At 45.3% G+C, this 16,912-nt stretch overlaps 1 protein-coding gene across 2 annotated transcripts; it reads right to left on the bottom strand.

Moving 5' to 3' along the window:
- Positions 1 to 1,165: 1,165 nt before the first annotated feature.
- KLF15 (Kruppel like factor 15) lies at positions 1,166 to 15,753 on the bottom strand. Of its 2 annotated transcripts, none has more exons than XM_034776522.1 (3): positions 15,471 to 15,753; positions 9,457 to 10,564; positions 1,166 to 1,521 (listed from the first exon to the last, which is right to left on the bottom strand). In XM_034776522.1, exons 2-3 carry the CDS (start codon positions 10,497 to 10,499, stop codon positions 1,353 to 1,355), a joined length of 1,212 nt encoding a protein of 403 aa, XP_034632413.1. In that variant the 5' UTR covers positions 10,500 to 10,564; positions 15,471 to 15,753; the 3' UTR covers positions 1,166 to 1,352. The 2 variants fall into 2 exon arrangements, with proteins under 2 accessions (XP_034632413.1, XP_034632412.1); XM_034776521.1 differs by lacking the exon at positions 15,471 to 15,753 and adding an exon at positions 13,860 to 15,464.
- Between the last annotated feature and the right edge of the window lie 1,159 nt (positions 15,754 to 16,912).

Here is a 16,912-nt window from a genome sequence, read left to right as displayed (position 1 = left end):
ACAAGAAACACAAACATAATATCGTTGCTGCTACCATCTGATTATTGTTTAAAATTTCCTTCTTAGCCACTTAGGTAGCTACCATATGTATTTGTTTCTACTGGCTACTGTTCCCACCCATTCACACCCCAGCTGCGTGGAGCTCTGACATGGCTGTTAATAATAAAATAATGCTTTGCACTTAAAGATCAGCTAAGGATCTCAAAGTGCTTTACAAACATTAATTACGCCTCACAATCTCTCCTGGGTGGGATATAAGTATTATTATCCTCATTGTACAGATGGGGGAACCAAGCTATGAAGAGTTTCAGGGCCCAAGTCTGCTAGGCATCTGCTGAAGTCAGGGGGAGTTAAAGATGCCCACCCAGCACCTTTCAGGATTGGTGCTTGCCCAATGTCACACCGTGAGATGACAGCAGAGCCAGGAATAGAAACTAGGAGTCCTGACATCCAGTCCCCCCTGCTCTAACCAACAACACTCCTGATAATGAAGAGGATAGTTTCAGCCAGAGCCAAGGTGTTATCACTGTTTCCTTAAATATGCAGGCATCTCCCTACGCTCAACACATTGGCCACATAAGATGGAAGGCATGCAGGCAGTTTACCCTGATCCACAGTGAAAGGCCTTCATTCCAGCCCATTTAATCTGGCCTGAGCGTTTGGGTTTTTGTTTTAAAGACATTGTCAGTTCCAGTTTCCGGGTGCACGAGATTTGCCGACCAAGTTATGAACAGCAAGGACCACTGAAGGATGGTGTGTTAGCGAAATCAGGGACACCAATTCCAATCCCACTACTCCCCACCTCCCAACCGTTCCTCCTCCTCCTTTTGCCTGCCCCCACAAATCCTTGGCTCAGGCGACTGAAAAACAAAGGAGCTGTTTTCATTTCAAAAGGAATTTACTGTTTCCAAACTGGACAAATAGACCAGCTTAATAAAAACTCACAATGAATGGCCCTGTACATGAGCAAAGCCCTCAGGAATGCCAGGACTATAATTAACTAGCAGCAAGTAGCCCATAAATTTGCCTTGTGCAGCAGAAAACAGCTAAAAATAAAACACTGTAATTTCCAAAAAGAAGCAGCAGCAAAGGGAAAGATAGAAGGAAATGAAAATAAAATAATAAAATAATAATAATAATAATATTAATAAAAAACCCACCCCACCCTCCCCCAAAAGAACTTTGTTCTCAAATTATGTTTGTAGGACACAAAACATTCAGAGGTGGTAGTGTGAAGTAACAGCGCTGACTGTTCTATGGAGACAAATAAATTATCACAAGAAATATAGTGAGCAAAGTGCTGTTGTCGGCTGTTCTGCGATGGACGGGTGGCAAGGGGTAGGTGGGACCAATCAGTTCACTGAGCGCACAGAGCGGTTGCTTCTAGGGAACCGGTGCACCTTGACGTGTTTGGATAAGTGGTCACTTCGAGCAAATTTCTTCTCGCAGACAGGACACTGGTAAGGTTTCACTCCAGAGTGGGAGCGCCTGTGCCGGGAGAGCTCATCTGATCTGGAGAACCTGCAAGCAGAGGTTTAGAAAAGAAAAACCTCTTCAGATTTTTGCTGCTAATTCTTTTATGTCATTGTTACTTTTCCATGGCCCATGCTGCATGCATGGAACTTCATGACAGCAGCGGGGATAGAACTCAAGTCCTCCTGCCGCAGAAGCCCAAACACTTAAGCTAAAGGAGAATCTGTCAGCACTATAAGGCCCATGACATACACTGGAGCAGTTCTCATTCTATCCAGCAGAGGGCAGCAGTAATACACTACCCACTTCATTGAATCATTCTTTGGTGCTCATATAACTGATAGCACTGACTGGAGACAGGCCCTAAAGGGGTTACCGGTGTATAAGCTTTACCCTAATCCCTGACTACACATACACACAACCCGGCTATTGCATCATCACTACTGACCTGCAGCACCCCCTGCTATTCCAATCCCAAACCTCCCAAAGCTCTGCCAATGCACATCAATTCTAACCCACAGCATCTTCCTTAAACTCCAGTTCTGGGCCTCTCCTGAGCAGAGACCACCACCAATGCTCCAAAGCTAAGGCTTCTGCCAGTCTCACCTTGGCATGCTCAGAATGCTGGAGGAACAGCAATATCCTCAATCACGACTAGTTTGTGAGACTGTGGCCAGATACTATGCGAGGGACTCCCAGGCAGAGTCAGCCATACTTACTCTGAAGCCACTTGGCTTATTGAATTGACATAAGAATTTGGCCTTTCTTCTTCTCTCCCGAATGATTAAATAAAGGGCTATTAATGTCTCACTGTCAATTCCTGCTCACAGTTATATTGGAGTAAATCCAGAATGACTCCATTGACTACACTGCAGCTACTCTGGATTTACACTGGTACAAATGGAGATAAGGATTTGGCCCTCAGTTACCAAAATTAGATTCCCCGATATCATTTTATTTTTAGACATCTCCCACCCGCAACTGCCAAGGAATAGTCCCCAAATAGCCATTGTGAATCTCAGAGGCCCACTTTAAACTCAGATAAACCAGCTAATCCTTGGGACCGAGCAGCTGGGTTGGTGCTATTTCTAGCCCATCCCAGTGCTGGGAGCCCAAGTGTTAACAATGTCGTGCTAAGACAGTTCCTTCTGGATGCATGCAGAACTGCTGTCCAACAAAGGATGATGAGTGTGAGTTGCCAGAACACTACCAAAGAGTGGTACAGAAAAAGAGTTCTCAAGAAACGATATCAGCTGTTTATTTACAATAAATACATGAAGTCATGAATGTTTGCTGAATAAATAGAGGAAAGGACTTGTGGGAAAATGTGCATTTGTGGAACAAAAACATCACACCACCACTTGTGTAAATATACTATATTTCTGGAGGGGAAATAAAGAGCGCCATTTGTGGTGGAAAGAGACTTTACCGCTCATACTCTAAACCCTTCATGCAAGAAAATACATTAAAATTGCAACTAGAGATGATCCCATGCTACCAGTTGATGGTCAGGATCAAATGTTTGGATTTAGGATTTTTTTTTTTATTCTAAGTTTTTATTCCACTGTCCACTACCAAGTGGATAGTTTAGATTTTGCTACAGATCCAAACTTTCCAAAAGTTCTTGAGTGTTGTGATCCAGGGCTGAATTTGGGCCCATCTGCACCTGCGAACACTTCTCTCTCTAACACTGCTAGCCCTTGCCAGCAGTGGGTACCCAGCCATGACCAGAGCCTGGAACACTGACATGACCATGAACTGCTCGTGAAACTCCTTCATTGGGCTGGCCCTGATGCAGTGTCCTTAAAGGAATTATCTTTAAGAACCATGAGTTCATAGGACTCTGAGAAACTTTTCAGAGCAACTCAACAGGCGAGAAAAAGAAGGACAGCATACACTGTACAGAGCTTCGCAGTCTGAGAGCTGCTAGGACCTCACCAAGATATCACAGTGGCAAGTTGACAGACATGGGATCAGACATGTTGGACAAGGAACTGATTTGTTTGCCAGGGAAGGTTGTCACTTTCTCAGGTGGAAGAGAAATCCACCTCAGGAAAGGAGTCCTTGAGACCCAAACACAGAGCAATCCTCAAGGCAGAGGCAGGAGCCGGAAAATACAGGGCTGCCTCATCCAGGTGTCAATATCATTATAAAACACAAGGAATAGTGGGATGGAGGGACCTGAAACAAGCTCAGAGCAAGACAACTGCAATGGGTCTCTGGCAATTGCACCAAGGGAGAGGGGAGGGAGTCATATGTCAGAGATGTGTGTGATACGTGAGCCTTGGAAGCTAATGTGAGTTAATATGATAAAAATACACTTAGCCTCATAACGAAGCCCTTAATTGAAGAAGTAAAAATGTTGCAATGCTGTTACCCAGCATTCATGGAAAGATCACCTTACTGGGCCCACAGAAATAAACCCCTCTCTCCCCCCCTGTGTTTACAAAAAAACAACAACCCAAAAGTTAGAACGGGAAACTGGTAGAATTCTATTGCCTGCGATATGCAGAGATCGGACTAAATGATCGTAAAGGTCCCGTCTCGCCTTACAGTCTAAAAAAATTGATGGAATTCCAAATTCAAGCAGGTAGCAAATGCAAAAGAGGCACCACTTACGAATAACCAGCCCAAATTTTATGATCCCAGCACCTAAGAAATAACAGCTCCTCCCAAATAAAGACAGAGGCCGTTTGGAAATCTCACACAAACACAAGGAGCCAAATTCACCCCTCTTGTAATTCCACTGCACTTGATGGAGATGGGCCAAGGATGAATGTAGCCCCGTAAGTGCAGAATGACACTGAGTTTGTTGCCTTCCTTCCACTCTACCTGCTGGCTTCAGTCAGGGAGCTGAATCACACTATTTAGCCAGACTGTCAGCTTCTGCTCAAGGGAGACCTATCTGGTAAGGGAGTGACTGCATCTTGTTAGAATTCTCACTTCAGGAACAGGTGAGAGTATTTTCCACCTGAGGGATTTATTTCAAAGGCTGCCAGGGACTTGGGAGGGTCAGCCCTTCACAGTTTCCCTCTGGAATTCAGAAATAAAGTAGCCCCGCAGTTGGTGTAACAGTTGTGATGAAAAGGCATTTACTACAATGTTGTTTAAAAAACTCTGGAACCCAGAGAAGAAGGAGATTCAGAGAGCACAATTATGATCATCTAGTCTGACTCCTCCACATTCCAGTTCCATCAGTTAACTAGAAGTTTCATAATAAAGTAGCTTCTTTCTGTTGCCTTTTAAATTTCACTGTGTGCCCTAGCTCTTCTTCGTCTTGTATTATAGGAAAGGGAGCATCCAACTAGCCCTTTCTGTACCACTCCTATGAAACAGGCAGGGGCAGTGCCCACAACGTGGCCCCAATCCCGAGAGCTACTGGGGTACACACGGTAAAGAACAATAATGGCCCACATTGTGACCGCAAGATCCAAACACAGAGGTTCTTCAGGCACATCTCCCTTTCCCTTGCAGAAGAAAGGCTCAACCACTTCCACAGCACCTTTTCCTGTCCTCAAGACCCTGCAGAAGCCTCTATGCCATTCTGGGGATGCCAGCTAGGGCAGGAGGTAGAGACTGAGGGAGGAGGGGCTGGAATATGGTAGAGGGATGGGGAAACAACACATTGTATGAGGGCCAGAGCAGAAGTACAGAGTCTCTGTGTGGATGCCCCGGGCCTCCCGGGTGTCCCTGGGGATCCAAGAAGCTTGGGCTTGAGCCTTGTGGCCTTGTAAGTTGGAAGGAAAAGTCTCCTACCTAACAGGATGTTGCGAGGGATCTATCTCTACGAGGGAATCCTCACAGGGATCTCCTCCCCCCATCCACCTCCTGCTGGAGTTACAGCACCTGAACTTTCTTTGTGTCCTGTAACGCACTGTGTGCTCAGGAAATACACAGCCTCATACAGTAAGCTTCCTTTAGCACAGCCACGGCTTTATACGGTGTAAGTGATAATCAGCCCCAAGAATCTTATTCCCATTTTGGGGCCATTGTGGTGCCCTGAGCAGGCAACTCCAGCAACTTGCCTATACTATATCATTGCCAAGATCATCTTCCTGAGAAGTTACAGCTAACTCAGACTCATCAGCATGGTTTACAAGCCCTTTAAACTCTTCCTTCCGAAGTGCAGTAGCTTGCATCTGTCTTCACCAAATTTCCCAAATAAGATACTGAAATTCAGGTGTGAGTTTCATGGTTTTGCCTTTCTCAGCAGTGGCAGGCAGTAGCCACTAACCTAGATCAGTGGTTCTCAAAGCTGGTCCGCCGCTTGTTCAGAGAAAGCCCCTGGCGAGCCGGGTCAGTTTGTTTACCTGCCGCATCCGCAGGTTCGGATGATCGCAGCTCCCACTGGCCACAGTTCGACGCTCCAGGCCAATGGGGGCCGCGGGCAGCGCGGCCAGCACACCCCTCGGCCAGCGCCGCTTCCTGCAGCCCCCATTGGCCTGGAGTGGCAAACCGCGGCCAGTGGGACCCACGATCGGCTGAACTTGCGGACATGGCAGGTAAACAAACTGGCCTGGCCCACCAGGGGCTTTCCCTGAACAAAAGCGGCGGACCGGCTTTGAGAACCACTGACATAGATGAACCTAAGGTGTAACCTGGTCTGACATGGATCAATGCTCTGACCGGTACAACAGGATACTGGACTAAATGGATCACTGGCAGTTTCTGTACTCTGCTGTTTGCATACTGCTTAAGACTGAAAAGAGCAGCTCTCGCTTTCTGTGACGGAGGGGCAAAAGTTGATAGTAGTCAGCTTCAGAAAGGAACTTGGGAATCCCACGCTGTATGCGGCTTGCAAAAGTTTAACCTTGCTCATCACTTTGCTGTGCTACACTTAAAGCTTACACAGGGTTGGTTGGCAGTTTGTTTTAGTTCAGCTGTTCTGCCCATACAGGAAGAAGGAAAAGCTTCTCCCCCGCCACCCCACCTGCAGCTAAACGCTATGACTCAAATTATACCAAGCAGCATTTTTCTAAATTGTTATTTTCCATTAACTCCGATTTTAAGTTCATTTTGTTGAACAAGAAATACACCATACACACACGGAAAAGAACGTGGAAGAAACCAGCAGCATCATCTCAGTGCATAAATTCATTTGGGATGATATAATACTAAGAACAGACTCCAGATGTACTTGACTTAGTCATGTGAGCTCACAGCTCTCCCTGAACTTCTGGAAAAGGTAAACATGCTTTACTGATGAAAGGGGACTGTGTAATTCAGTGCTCACTTGGCTCTGGCTATGGTATGTCACTGCAGATCTGACTTTGATGTCTGAGAAGAACACATGGGACTGCTGGAATCTCAAGCTTATTCTAAGAGATTTGTGATAGAGGGAAACAGCCCCTTTGAAAGTCTGCCCCCTCCTTCGTCTATGTTAGTGATGGGCCCCAGCTGAAAAATTTCAAACTGGGATCAGAACTCATTCAAAGTTATGGGGCATGTGGATCCAGGGTTCTGGCTTATGCTCTCAGTCATGCTAAATGCAAAGATTCAATCACAATGACGGGTTTGGAAAAACATCCAACTGCCAGAAACAAGCCTTTTTTGTATGGAAGTTATTTAATCCCTAGCCTCTACTGGGCTTCTGCCCATAAAGAGTTGTGGCTGTCCACGCAGTTGGCTCTTTAAATTACAGGTTCTAGATGCACTCACCATCTGGATCAGTACTTCTCTTTACATGCCCTTCCATTGCCCTTGTGGTACTGTTGCTAGGCACCATTCACACTAGACTTTAACCCTTGTAAGGTTGTGGACATACAGAGGCTAAACTCACCCTTGGTGTCACTCCATGGAAGGCATCCAAGAGAACATTAGACCATATTGCTGCATAGATATTCCTAATCATTCACCTTTGACTGACATTCTGGAAAATACCAGTGTTCTCATAAGATACATCCACAGAAGATTATCCACAAAAGAACAATTCACAAACAGACTCCTGAGGTCTGATCTTGGACTGCTGAAATCAATGGGGAATCAGAGAGAGGCAGAATCCGAGCCCTGGCAAGTCACCTTCTGACCTCAAATATGCCTGTCAGGATCATTGTCACTGGTGGTTAGCTGAATACTGCAAATCAATTTCCCACAAACATTCATTCAGCTTTTTAAAGGAATTAAATTCTGGCCACATTTCAACCCTTTGTTTTGTTCCCTTTCCACGAAAATTTGGACAATCAAGTTTCACTAGTATCATGGCTCATGGAAAGCAAGCGTTAAGTTTGCACAGATGCTAGCGAAAAGCAAATCTTAAATATGCTCCTTGCAAGCATTGACACTGAAAGCCAAATAGAAAGGACTATGCTCATGCAATGAGAGCATGGAAAAATGCCATGTGATTTATGTGACCAATCACATCTGAGTGACACAGTCGAATTTCAGTTCATTTTGAATCGCAAGGCTGGAAGTAAACAAAGCTTGTGAAAAATGTCATTGGTAACAAATAAATTAAGGAAAATTGCAATCTGCTCATGGAACTTCCTTGAATTAGAAAAGGGAGGAAACTGATCACAGGAAGTATTAGCTACAAATGATCCACTCAGCCCTAGTGGCAATGGGGAAATCTCAGTGTATCAGTTTGAGGAAAGGGACAAGATTCAGACTAGTTCAGATCTTTTCCTTTCAAACAAATTCATCCGTCCCTCGTGATCTCATATCTCGCATATCTGCATTTTTACTCATATCTCTCCTGTTATCTCTTCAGTTCACAATGAGTGTGACATATTTCCTAACCACTCATTGCTCATCAAAGCACTACAGGATGTTTTTCCTTTTGCCAAGTCTTTTGAATACTTTTGGTATAATTTAACAGGAGGGATTTGAGATGATGTTTGGTTTTCATCACAGAGTATGATGTTTCATTGCTAGTGTTAAGAAACTGGCTGGGTTCCAGAGCAGACTGAAAAATGGAGGAGAAGGGGTTTCCATGGAAAATTTCAACTTTTTAATCACAAAAGAAATATTTGTCAGTTTCCAGTTTTCCAACGAATAATCAAAAATTTTGAGGAAAGCTGACAAATTCGGTGAAAATTTTTACTTACTCAAAAACTCAGTTTTCCATTGATGAAAAGTTTTGACAGAAAAATTTTAACCAGCCCTTCTGATTATAATAATACATAATATATGGAGATATACCTATCTCATAGAACTGGGAGGGACCCTGAAAGGTCATCGAGTCCAGCCCCCTGCCTTCACTAGCAAGACCAAGTACTGATTTTGCCCCAGATCCCTAAGTGGCCCCCTCAAGGATTGAACTCACAACCCTGGGTTTAGCAGGCCAATGCTCGCTTTTGAAATGTACAATATTCAGGAGTACATCTGGATGGGCACTAATATACATTTCTAAACCGGAACATAAAATAAACATAGATTAAATTTGAGTAGCATATCCTATAATGAGATAGCATTCCCAAGCTAGTATTTTATTCTGGAAATTACAAAATTGCTTATAATGTTTTAAAATTTTATTAGGGTCTTATTAAAGCATATATGTCGTTCATAGCCCTTCACTGACTGTATTTGACCTCCATGTAGTTGAATCTACAAATACAGACAACCACGTAGTATTAGTGATGAAGTGACTATGCTCCAATGACCCAATTTGCTTTGTGTATCCTAGTTTGCATCAATGGTACATTGGAGATGGTATGCTGCAATGGGACCAATGAATATACAAAGCAATGCCTGCAGTAGCAAGTCTAATCTGGCCATTATGAAATGAAATACCAGTCACTGGGGTATTTTTTTAGACTTTTGTACAGTTAATGTCAACAGTAATGCTATGCTATTCAACGCACCAAAGTCCCTGGATTATCTAACATTAAGAGAAGTGGTTTTAATTTTAAAACCAACCAAACCGGTTTCAGAAAACAGCAAAATGGTTTATAAATGAACTTGGTTCAAACCTGTTTGGCTGGCATATTATGTCAAGTGAATGATATGTTTATTGGATACAGAGTATGACTGCATCCCAGTACTGACCTCCATCCACAACCGGGCCACGTGCATGCAAAAGGTTTTTCTCCTGTGTGTCTCCTCAGGTGCGCTTTCAAATGGCTGCTTTTAGTGTACATCTTGGTACAGCCAGGGAAAGAACATTTGTGCATTTTAATGAGTTCTGCCGCAGGGTTCTTTGGAAATTTCTGGCCCATGATGATCCCCGTTTGACCCTGGATCATGCCTCCTGGCCCAATAGGCTTTGCAGCAATAGGGACTGGAGCTATGCGGACAAATTTAGAGGACAAGTTCAAATTGGATGACTGAACAATCTGCGGCACAAGTGCAAATGTCTGTCCTTGAATGTTGACTAGGAGCTGTGCAATTTTAATATTCTCTTGTGCTGGTCCTTGTGAACTAGGGCTTGTATTTGACTCTTGTTTGATCTGTACAGGCTGAATTTGGAGCATGACAGGTATCCCTCCCTCCAGGGATAGAGCTCCGTTTGAAACATCGCTACCTTCTGTTGAGCTACTTGATTGTTCACTTTTACTTTCTTTTAAATTAACGCTAGGTACCAGATGGTCTTTTTGCTGGACTGAAGCAACGGAAACTTGGCTGCAAGCTCTCAAGTCCTTGGTCTCACTTTTAGGCCCTTCCTTGAGATCCAACTCCATGTTTTCTTCCAGAAACTCCTCAATCTCCTCAAGTGTGGGCTGAAATGGTCCAGAATCTTCCATATCCACTGCGAACTCAGGCAATCTGAAATACTCCTCTTTCACTACTGGTTGAAGTCTCCTTTTGTCCCACCAAGAAGCAGGGGTGTTCCCCAAGGAAGCCTGGGACAGTAAATAGTCTAAAATATTATCTTGACTTTCAGCGCTAGATGTGCTTCCATAGCTAGAGCTGAGAACCTGGGAATCAGGACTGGAACAAGAGCAAAAGCTTGAAGAATCGCTGTCATCTTCTGACACAGGTGAGGGCAGCATCTGATACGACCTCCCACCGGCCATCATGTCCCCAAAGTATCCAACGGGGGATCTTGTGGATGAAAAATATTCATCAGCAGGAAGCAAGTGATCCACCATTCCTGGATAATCTGTTACGGATATCCCACCAGCATATACCACACAGTGAAAGTTCAAGCGAAAGCCTGAATATAGGGACCAAAAATATTGACAGTCAGAAATCAGGTTTAATCATTCACCTCCATGCACTAGAAGACCTACAAATCTCTCTAGCTCAAATGAGAGTCAATGGCATGCAGTTTCACTGGGAACACATGTTGCTACATGCTTTCATATTGCTGTATCACCCCCAAAGGATTCTGAGTGCCTTGGCATTTTCCAAGATTGCACCACATGTTTGCAAAAGAATTCTTTCAGAAATCATTTCACAACTATGTGTTCCTTAGATTTACAGTGCCTCCTCAGACTATTACTGGCAAGAGGAAATACATTTATAATCTTTTGCCTGACAAGGAAACAGAGAGCCAAAGAAGGGAATGGAAAAAAAAAAAAATGTTGAAATTTTTACCACCCAAAAAACAAATAAAAATAAAGTTTATAACTTGGGTCCATAAAAGAACACAATCCTTTTCTTATCTTATAGCTTTCCATTGACTTTATTATTAACTTTCTCAGTTATTCAAATATAGGCTAATCAGCATAATGCAAGGACCAATCTGCCAGGAGCCAAACATATTTATTGTGCTTCAGCATTTACTAGTACGATTTTCCTTTCCAGATGTAATGAATCAGTTTGCTAACGTCATCATCACCTGCATCACTCTTAATAAGACTGGCACCATGCTGGGCTAATTACCATGTGCTGGCAGGCCAGCTGATTGTGCTAGTGTCACCTCATCACTCCACGCTGCCTGTCACTTGGCTACACAGCCCTGAGATGATCTAAACATGGTGCCAACTTCTAAATTGGGAACTTGGAACCAAGCTCTTGCGTAGGATTTCAACTCATTGTGACTACAGCAAGTGACTGCATTTTGTTATATTCGGAACATGCAATTTAGTAGGGCCAATGGGCCTGATCCTTCGACCTCTTACTCACTTGAGCATTCTGATTGAACTCATTGGGACTACTCACTTAAATAAAGAACTACAGGTTCAGACGCTTATTTTGCAGTTCTCTCTTAGGCGAAACTCCCTGTGAAGGCAATGCAATTCCTGCAACCCTCAATTCAGGCACAACAATCTTACTGGGAGTTTTATCTGAGAAAACACTGCTTAACAGCTGCACAATATAACCCTTAAGGAGCTAAAATGAAGATGTGTAGACTTTGCTGAACACTGGCCCTGGGTCCTCTGCTTTGCTCAAGGTGACTGACTGGAAACTGAGCTGCATATGTACATCATAAAACACACCTCTCTGTGGAAGGTATGTGGATTGCAGAGATAGATATCATTTGATCTGTTAATAAGGGTGTATTTGAGAGTGAGAGAGAGAGAGAGAGAGGCAATCAGAAGGCATGTGACCTAGCATGAAGGAAATGCCAGTCAGGCTTGTTGCACACTCTCATTTTCCACAGGCAGTGTTGCTGTGCTGAAGACACTTTGCCATGAATAGTCAATAGCGTCCAGTTTTGGGAAGGGTGGGAGATGTTTATTATTACTCCAGGGCACCTATGCTGCCCGATCTGCAAATTGCCTCTGTCTCTGTCTTCTAGGAGGAAATAAAAATAAATCTGTGCACTCAATCTATAGCTGATGCAGTGCACAACAACCTTCACAAGCTCCATCAGCATCAGTCTATTAACCTTCCACAGGAAGCAGAAGTAAAAACACACTTCTTAAAGCTACAGCTTCCTTATTTATGTTTATGGGTGGAGGAGGGTGGTGGTGGTTTTGAAGAAAGGGGAATTAAAAGCCAAGTTGTACATTTTCCTGGTTTGCACCCACTGTCAGTCATCTGTTCCTGCAAACTGATAATGAAATACTCACATGTGCTCAAAGTGAGGAAGTTCAAACAAAGGTTAGTGTCCATGTTCTGTGACCTTAGCCTATGATCATTTCTAATGGTAAAAGTGGTTGCCAGCATACCTGAAATATGCCTAGGGGACTACGAATCAGATTTTGATCTCAGTGCAAATTCAATTACTCCAACAGAAGTCAGTGGAGCTGACCAGTGAACAGAGATCAGAATCTGGCTCTGTGAATCTTTTATTGCTTCCAAAAAGGGTTCTCTGATTAATGTCTTGCTTGCCTCAAAAGCAGAGATAACCACAGTTTAATGTGGGGCAGAAGGGAGGGTGCATTCCCATATGGCAGATGGCTTCAAATCCTGCCTATTCCCATTTTGCTCCAGCTCCAACCTCTCACTGCTGTTGCTGTGACCACAAAGATTTTGCACACAAGACATTTTTACTAAAGAGAGCGAGAGAGAGAGTGTGTGTGTGTGTGTGAGAGAGAGAGAGAGTGTGTGTGAGAGAGAGAGAGAGTGTGTATCTGAGTGACAGCAAACTTAGCATAGGGAAAAAAAAAGTTTTTTTGTAAAGATTTCTTAAATGTCCATTTCAATCTGGAAGCCATTCTTGCTCCCACTGAAATCAATGACAAAATGTCCACACTACTTGCCAATCTAAAGAGCAAAAGACCCTCAATACCTTGGCTAAAGATATGGCCCAAGCCAGACATTTGCAAAGAAACAAGAACCAGTTAGGTTAATACAAAATAATGCTTATATCATATATCTAACATTTATATACAACATTTGCATCCATAAACATTCCAAAACTATTTATAAAAGAGGCTTTTCTTCTTGTGCCATTGAAATGCAGCCACCTCTGGGGTGAAATGTAGCAGCTGATTAACAGTGCACAGCAGCACTATGGTCTCCAAGTTTCGAAAGAGTTCTCAGCTTTGTTTTCTTGCATGTTATGCCAGAGTCACATTGTTCTGTTTTACAGTTGTCTGTTTAGTGACTGGCTAATAAAAGGATGGAACACCTATGCCGCTGTACAGCAATGTTTCAGAGAAACCATTACAAGAGTCAAGGCCTCAGAGCTTGCTGAAAGATAGGCAGAAATTTAGCAGCCTGTTATTCCTGGTGATGTTTACAACATCATAGGAAATATCATATCACACAACTGATAACACCAAGAGCATATTTTGCCAATTGGTGCTTGCTAAGCAGTTGTGGATATGCTGACAACCATTTTCCAGGGAAATCGCTTTTCTCTGAGGATTAAAAATGTGTCAGGGCCTGATCCTGCTCCAATTGGGCCATAAAACTGACTATAAAGTGACTTTGAAACACAGGGGGCCTTAAATTTCAAAGGAGCCAGTTAACATATAGAGGCATTTTTAAAATAGAAAAACCCATGAGCCGCCTGGGAGCTGCATTACTGAAATGAGTTCTCCAAAGTAATTTTCCTGGTATGGAGCCTCTTTCCAGTCCATTTTACAATACAGAGTAGTCATGCCAAGGATTACCTCCGCAAGGTGCACTAAAGAGAGGATGCATTTGATACAGCATGATATGGTGATCGCCACTTTTAAAGGGGTGGTGTTAGGGGGCAGCCTAAGGGGTATCTATATTAGCATCTGAAGAAGTGGGGTTTTTTACCCACGAAAGCTTATGACCAAATGAATCTGTTAGTCTTTAAGGCGCCACCGGACTCCTTGTTGTTTTTTTGAGCGTTAGTAGGAAGCTCAGAAGAATGCTTTCCAGCTCGCGTGGTTTCCCCATTCCACTGCTTGCAAACGCCCCAGAGCCCTTTTGGAGAAAGCAGGCTTCTGAAAAGCTCCTCCACTTTCCCCTGCCTTCTTAAAGAGGAAACACTTTAATCTACAGCAGCCGCTGCCGGGCTGGGGAAGCAGTCATCCGCTGCCTCGCTCGCATACACATGCCGATCACACATTCGTTCCAGGCATTTCTATGCTAATTTCTCAATCGGGAATGGATCCCCTGCCACTGATTCGTTGCACGGGGCAGAAAGCGGGGAGAGGGGATGCTGCATTTCAGAGCCCCTCGGCCTTGCCAGGCTGTGAGTCCGGATGTGGGGTTGCCTTTGGGGTGTGTTTAGCCCACCTGGCGGGGCTAAGAAGCGAAGGAACCCAGTGCATTGCTACTGCTCCCCCCGCCCTTTCCTCGGCCCCAGAGCTCTGCTTGACCGAGAGTAACCCTGCCTCGCTGCTTCTCCTGTCAACATTACCATAACAGCCTGCGAGCAGAGCACACACAGCCTCCTCCTCCTGCTCCCCACCAGCGCCTTCCCGAGCAGCCCCGGCCGGCCTCCCAGCGCGCCAGGGGGAGATGGGCTTGAGCGTTGCAGCCCGATGCTCTCCTTTTGGGGGGGGGGGTCCCTTTTGCTCCTGTCCGGAGCCACAAAACAACCGACCTCTGCAAGCCACATCCATGCATCGCAACGCCGCGTGCCGTCACCCCCGTGCAAAGAGTGTGTGTGTGGGGGGAGGAGGGGGCTTTAACCATGTACTCGTTATCCTTCTGCAAAGAGCTAGTCCCCCGCGTCTAGGGTGGGGGAGCAAAGGGGGGCAGCTCTCCGGACGCATTGCATCGGCAGAGAGCGGGCAGGCTCCTGGCTTTGAGAGAGGGGTGATTCCCGGCCCCGTCTTGCAACTGAAGCGGGTCTCAGCGCTGGGCAGAGAGAATTGTCCCGTCTCTGCCAGTCCGGCCAACATATGGTTGTAAACATCGCCCCGGCTCCTGCCCGACCAGCTCCCCCGGCAGAAAGCGGAGTCCGTGTAAACACAGCCAGCTTGTGGAGTCCGCTCTTCCAGAGTCCATTGGGACTGGATGGCACGAAGGTCCCCCCCGCCACACACACACCCCTTTGCACGGCGGCACTTCAACAAGTCCTGATCTCCTCCTCCCCCCTCCCCAACGCTGATCCCAGAGCTTCTCTCCAGCATGTCCCGTCCCCCCAGCGATCCCGGAGATCTCCTTCCCTTGACCCCGGGGCTCCACGCGCCCCCCGGGCAGTGCTAACCCGGCCAGCAGCCCCAAGCGGGCAGGATGCTCTACGCTACGGGACACCGCTCTGCCCCCGCCCTGCGGGTGAGAAACGAGTCTTTACTCCTTACCTGAACTTTTCTGCACAGACACACACACCAAAAAAAACCAAAAAACACCCCAGATCAAAGGCAAGCAATATCCCAGCGGGCAGCAGCTCCTCGTGGCATTCAGAACCAGCGCGACACCCCAGCAATCACCAAACGCCACCGCGCTCCTAAGGAGGGGGCCTGGCCGCTTATTAACTGTTGTCCTTGAAAACTGCCTGGAGGCAGGGTCCCGATTTGCAACAGCAGTGGCAGGGCTGCTGATGTGTCCTTTAGCTCCCCTAGTGTAGTACTATATCCCCATCACATGACTGCCAGGGAGGTTATCACAGTGAAGGCAGGGGAAGGCTTGAAAGAGGCTCGACCAAAGCTGCTCACCTCATTGGCCAAAGCAGAAGTAAAGGGGCTGGCCGGAGGGTTTTGTCGTCAATGGAAGCATCTGGCACCCTATCCTTTCTGCCTCTGCCTTCCCCTCCGCCTCCTCTCCCTCTCCTGCCTGCCCCTCCTGTTCTGTATCACAGCCAACCAAGCTCAGGCAGGAATGTTTGGCTGCTTCCCTGCTTACTCTATCTCTGAGCCATGACAGTGAAGATCATGTGAATGAGAGAGAGAAATATATTTTGAGGACTGCAAAACCTGGAAGAAACCACATGGAGAATTTTTCCCTAACAGGGCTAGGTCTGGGTTTCTGGGAGTGTGTAGGAAGATGGTTGGAGTGGTATTGTAGTCTGCAAAACTGGAAATGTTCAAGACACATGCCAGTCTTATGAATGGTTTCAGAGTAGCAGCCGTGTTAGTCTGTATCCGCAAAAAGAAGAACAGGAGTACTTGTGGCACCTTAGAGACTAACAAATTTATTAGAGCATAAGCTTTCGTGGACTACAGCCCACTTCTTCGGATGCACTTATGAATGGATCTGAATCCATTTCCCTCTTACCTTCTCTGTCCTTGGTTTCTGATGGGCCCTGGGCTGCTGCTGTTTGAAAGGATGCACTGAACCTGATTCAGTTCTTTTCAACAAAATGTCGATCCATTTTTAGCAGAGGTGTTTGAACACTGGGAAAAGGACCATGTCAAAATTTAAAATGATTAATCACAGCAACAAATACTCTAAATTATTAGCATTAAATATCACCAATATCAAAGCCCAACTGTGTTGTTCTGTGCTGTGGAAACACATACCAAGGGACAGTCACTGCCCCCAATGAGCTTATCTCCTAAATAGACAAGGCAGGAAAAAGGATCTGAGAAAGGAAGCGTGATTATCCCCGTTTGACAGATGGGGAAACCAAGGCACAGAGAGATTAAGCCACTTGCTCAAGGCGGAACAGAAAGTCTGTGGTAGAGGTAGGATTTAAAGCCAGATCTCCTGAGTCCCAGCCTTAACTACCAGACCATCCCTCCACTCAATTGTTTTTAAGTGCCTGCCAATAATCTGCTCAGCCTTGTGTCAGACACAAAATACA

Source organism: Trachemys scripta, chromosome 7, assembly GCF_013100865.1.
Source record: "Trachemys scripta elegans isolate TJP31775 chromosome 7, CAS_Tse_1.0, whole genome shotgun sequence".
NCBI lineage: Eukaryota > Metazoa > Chordata > Testudines > Emydidae > Trachemys > Trachemys scripta.
The sequence above is the reverse complement of the archived record's forward strand: the minus strand, read 5'-3'. Positions and strand labels throughout refer to the sequence as shown.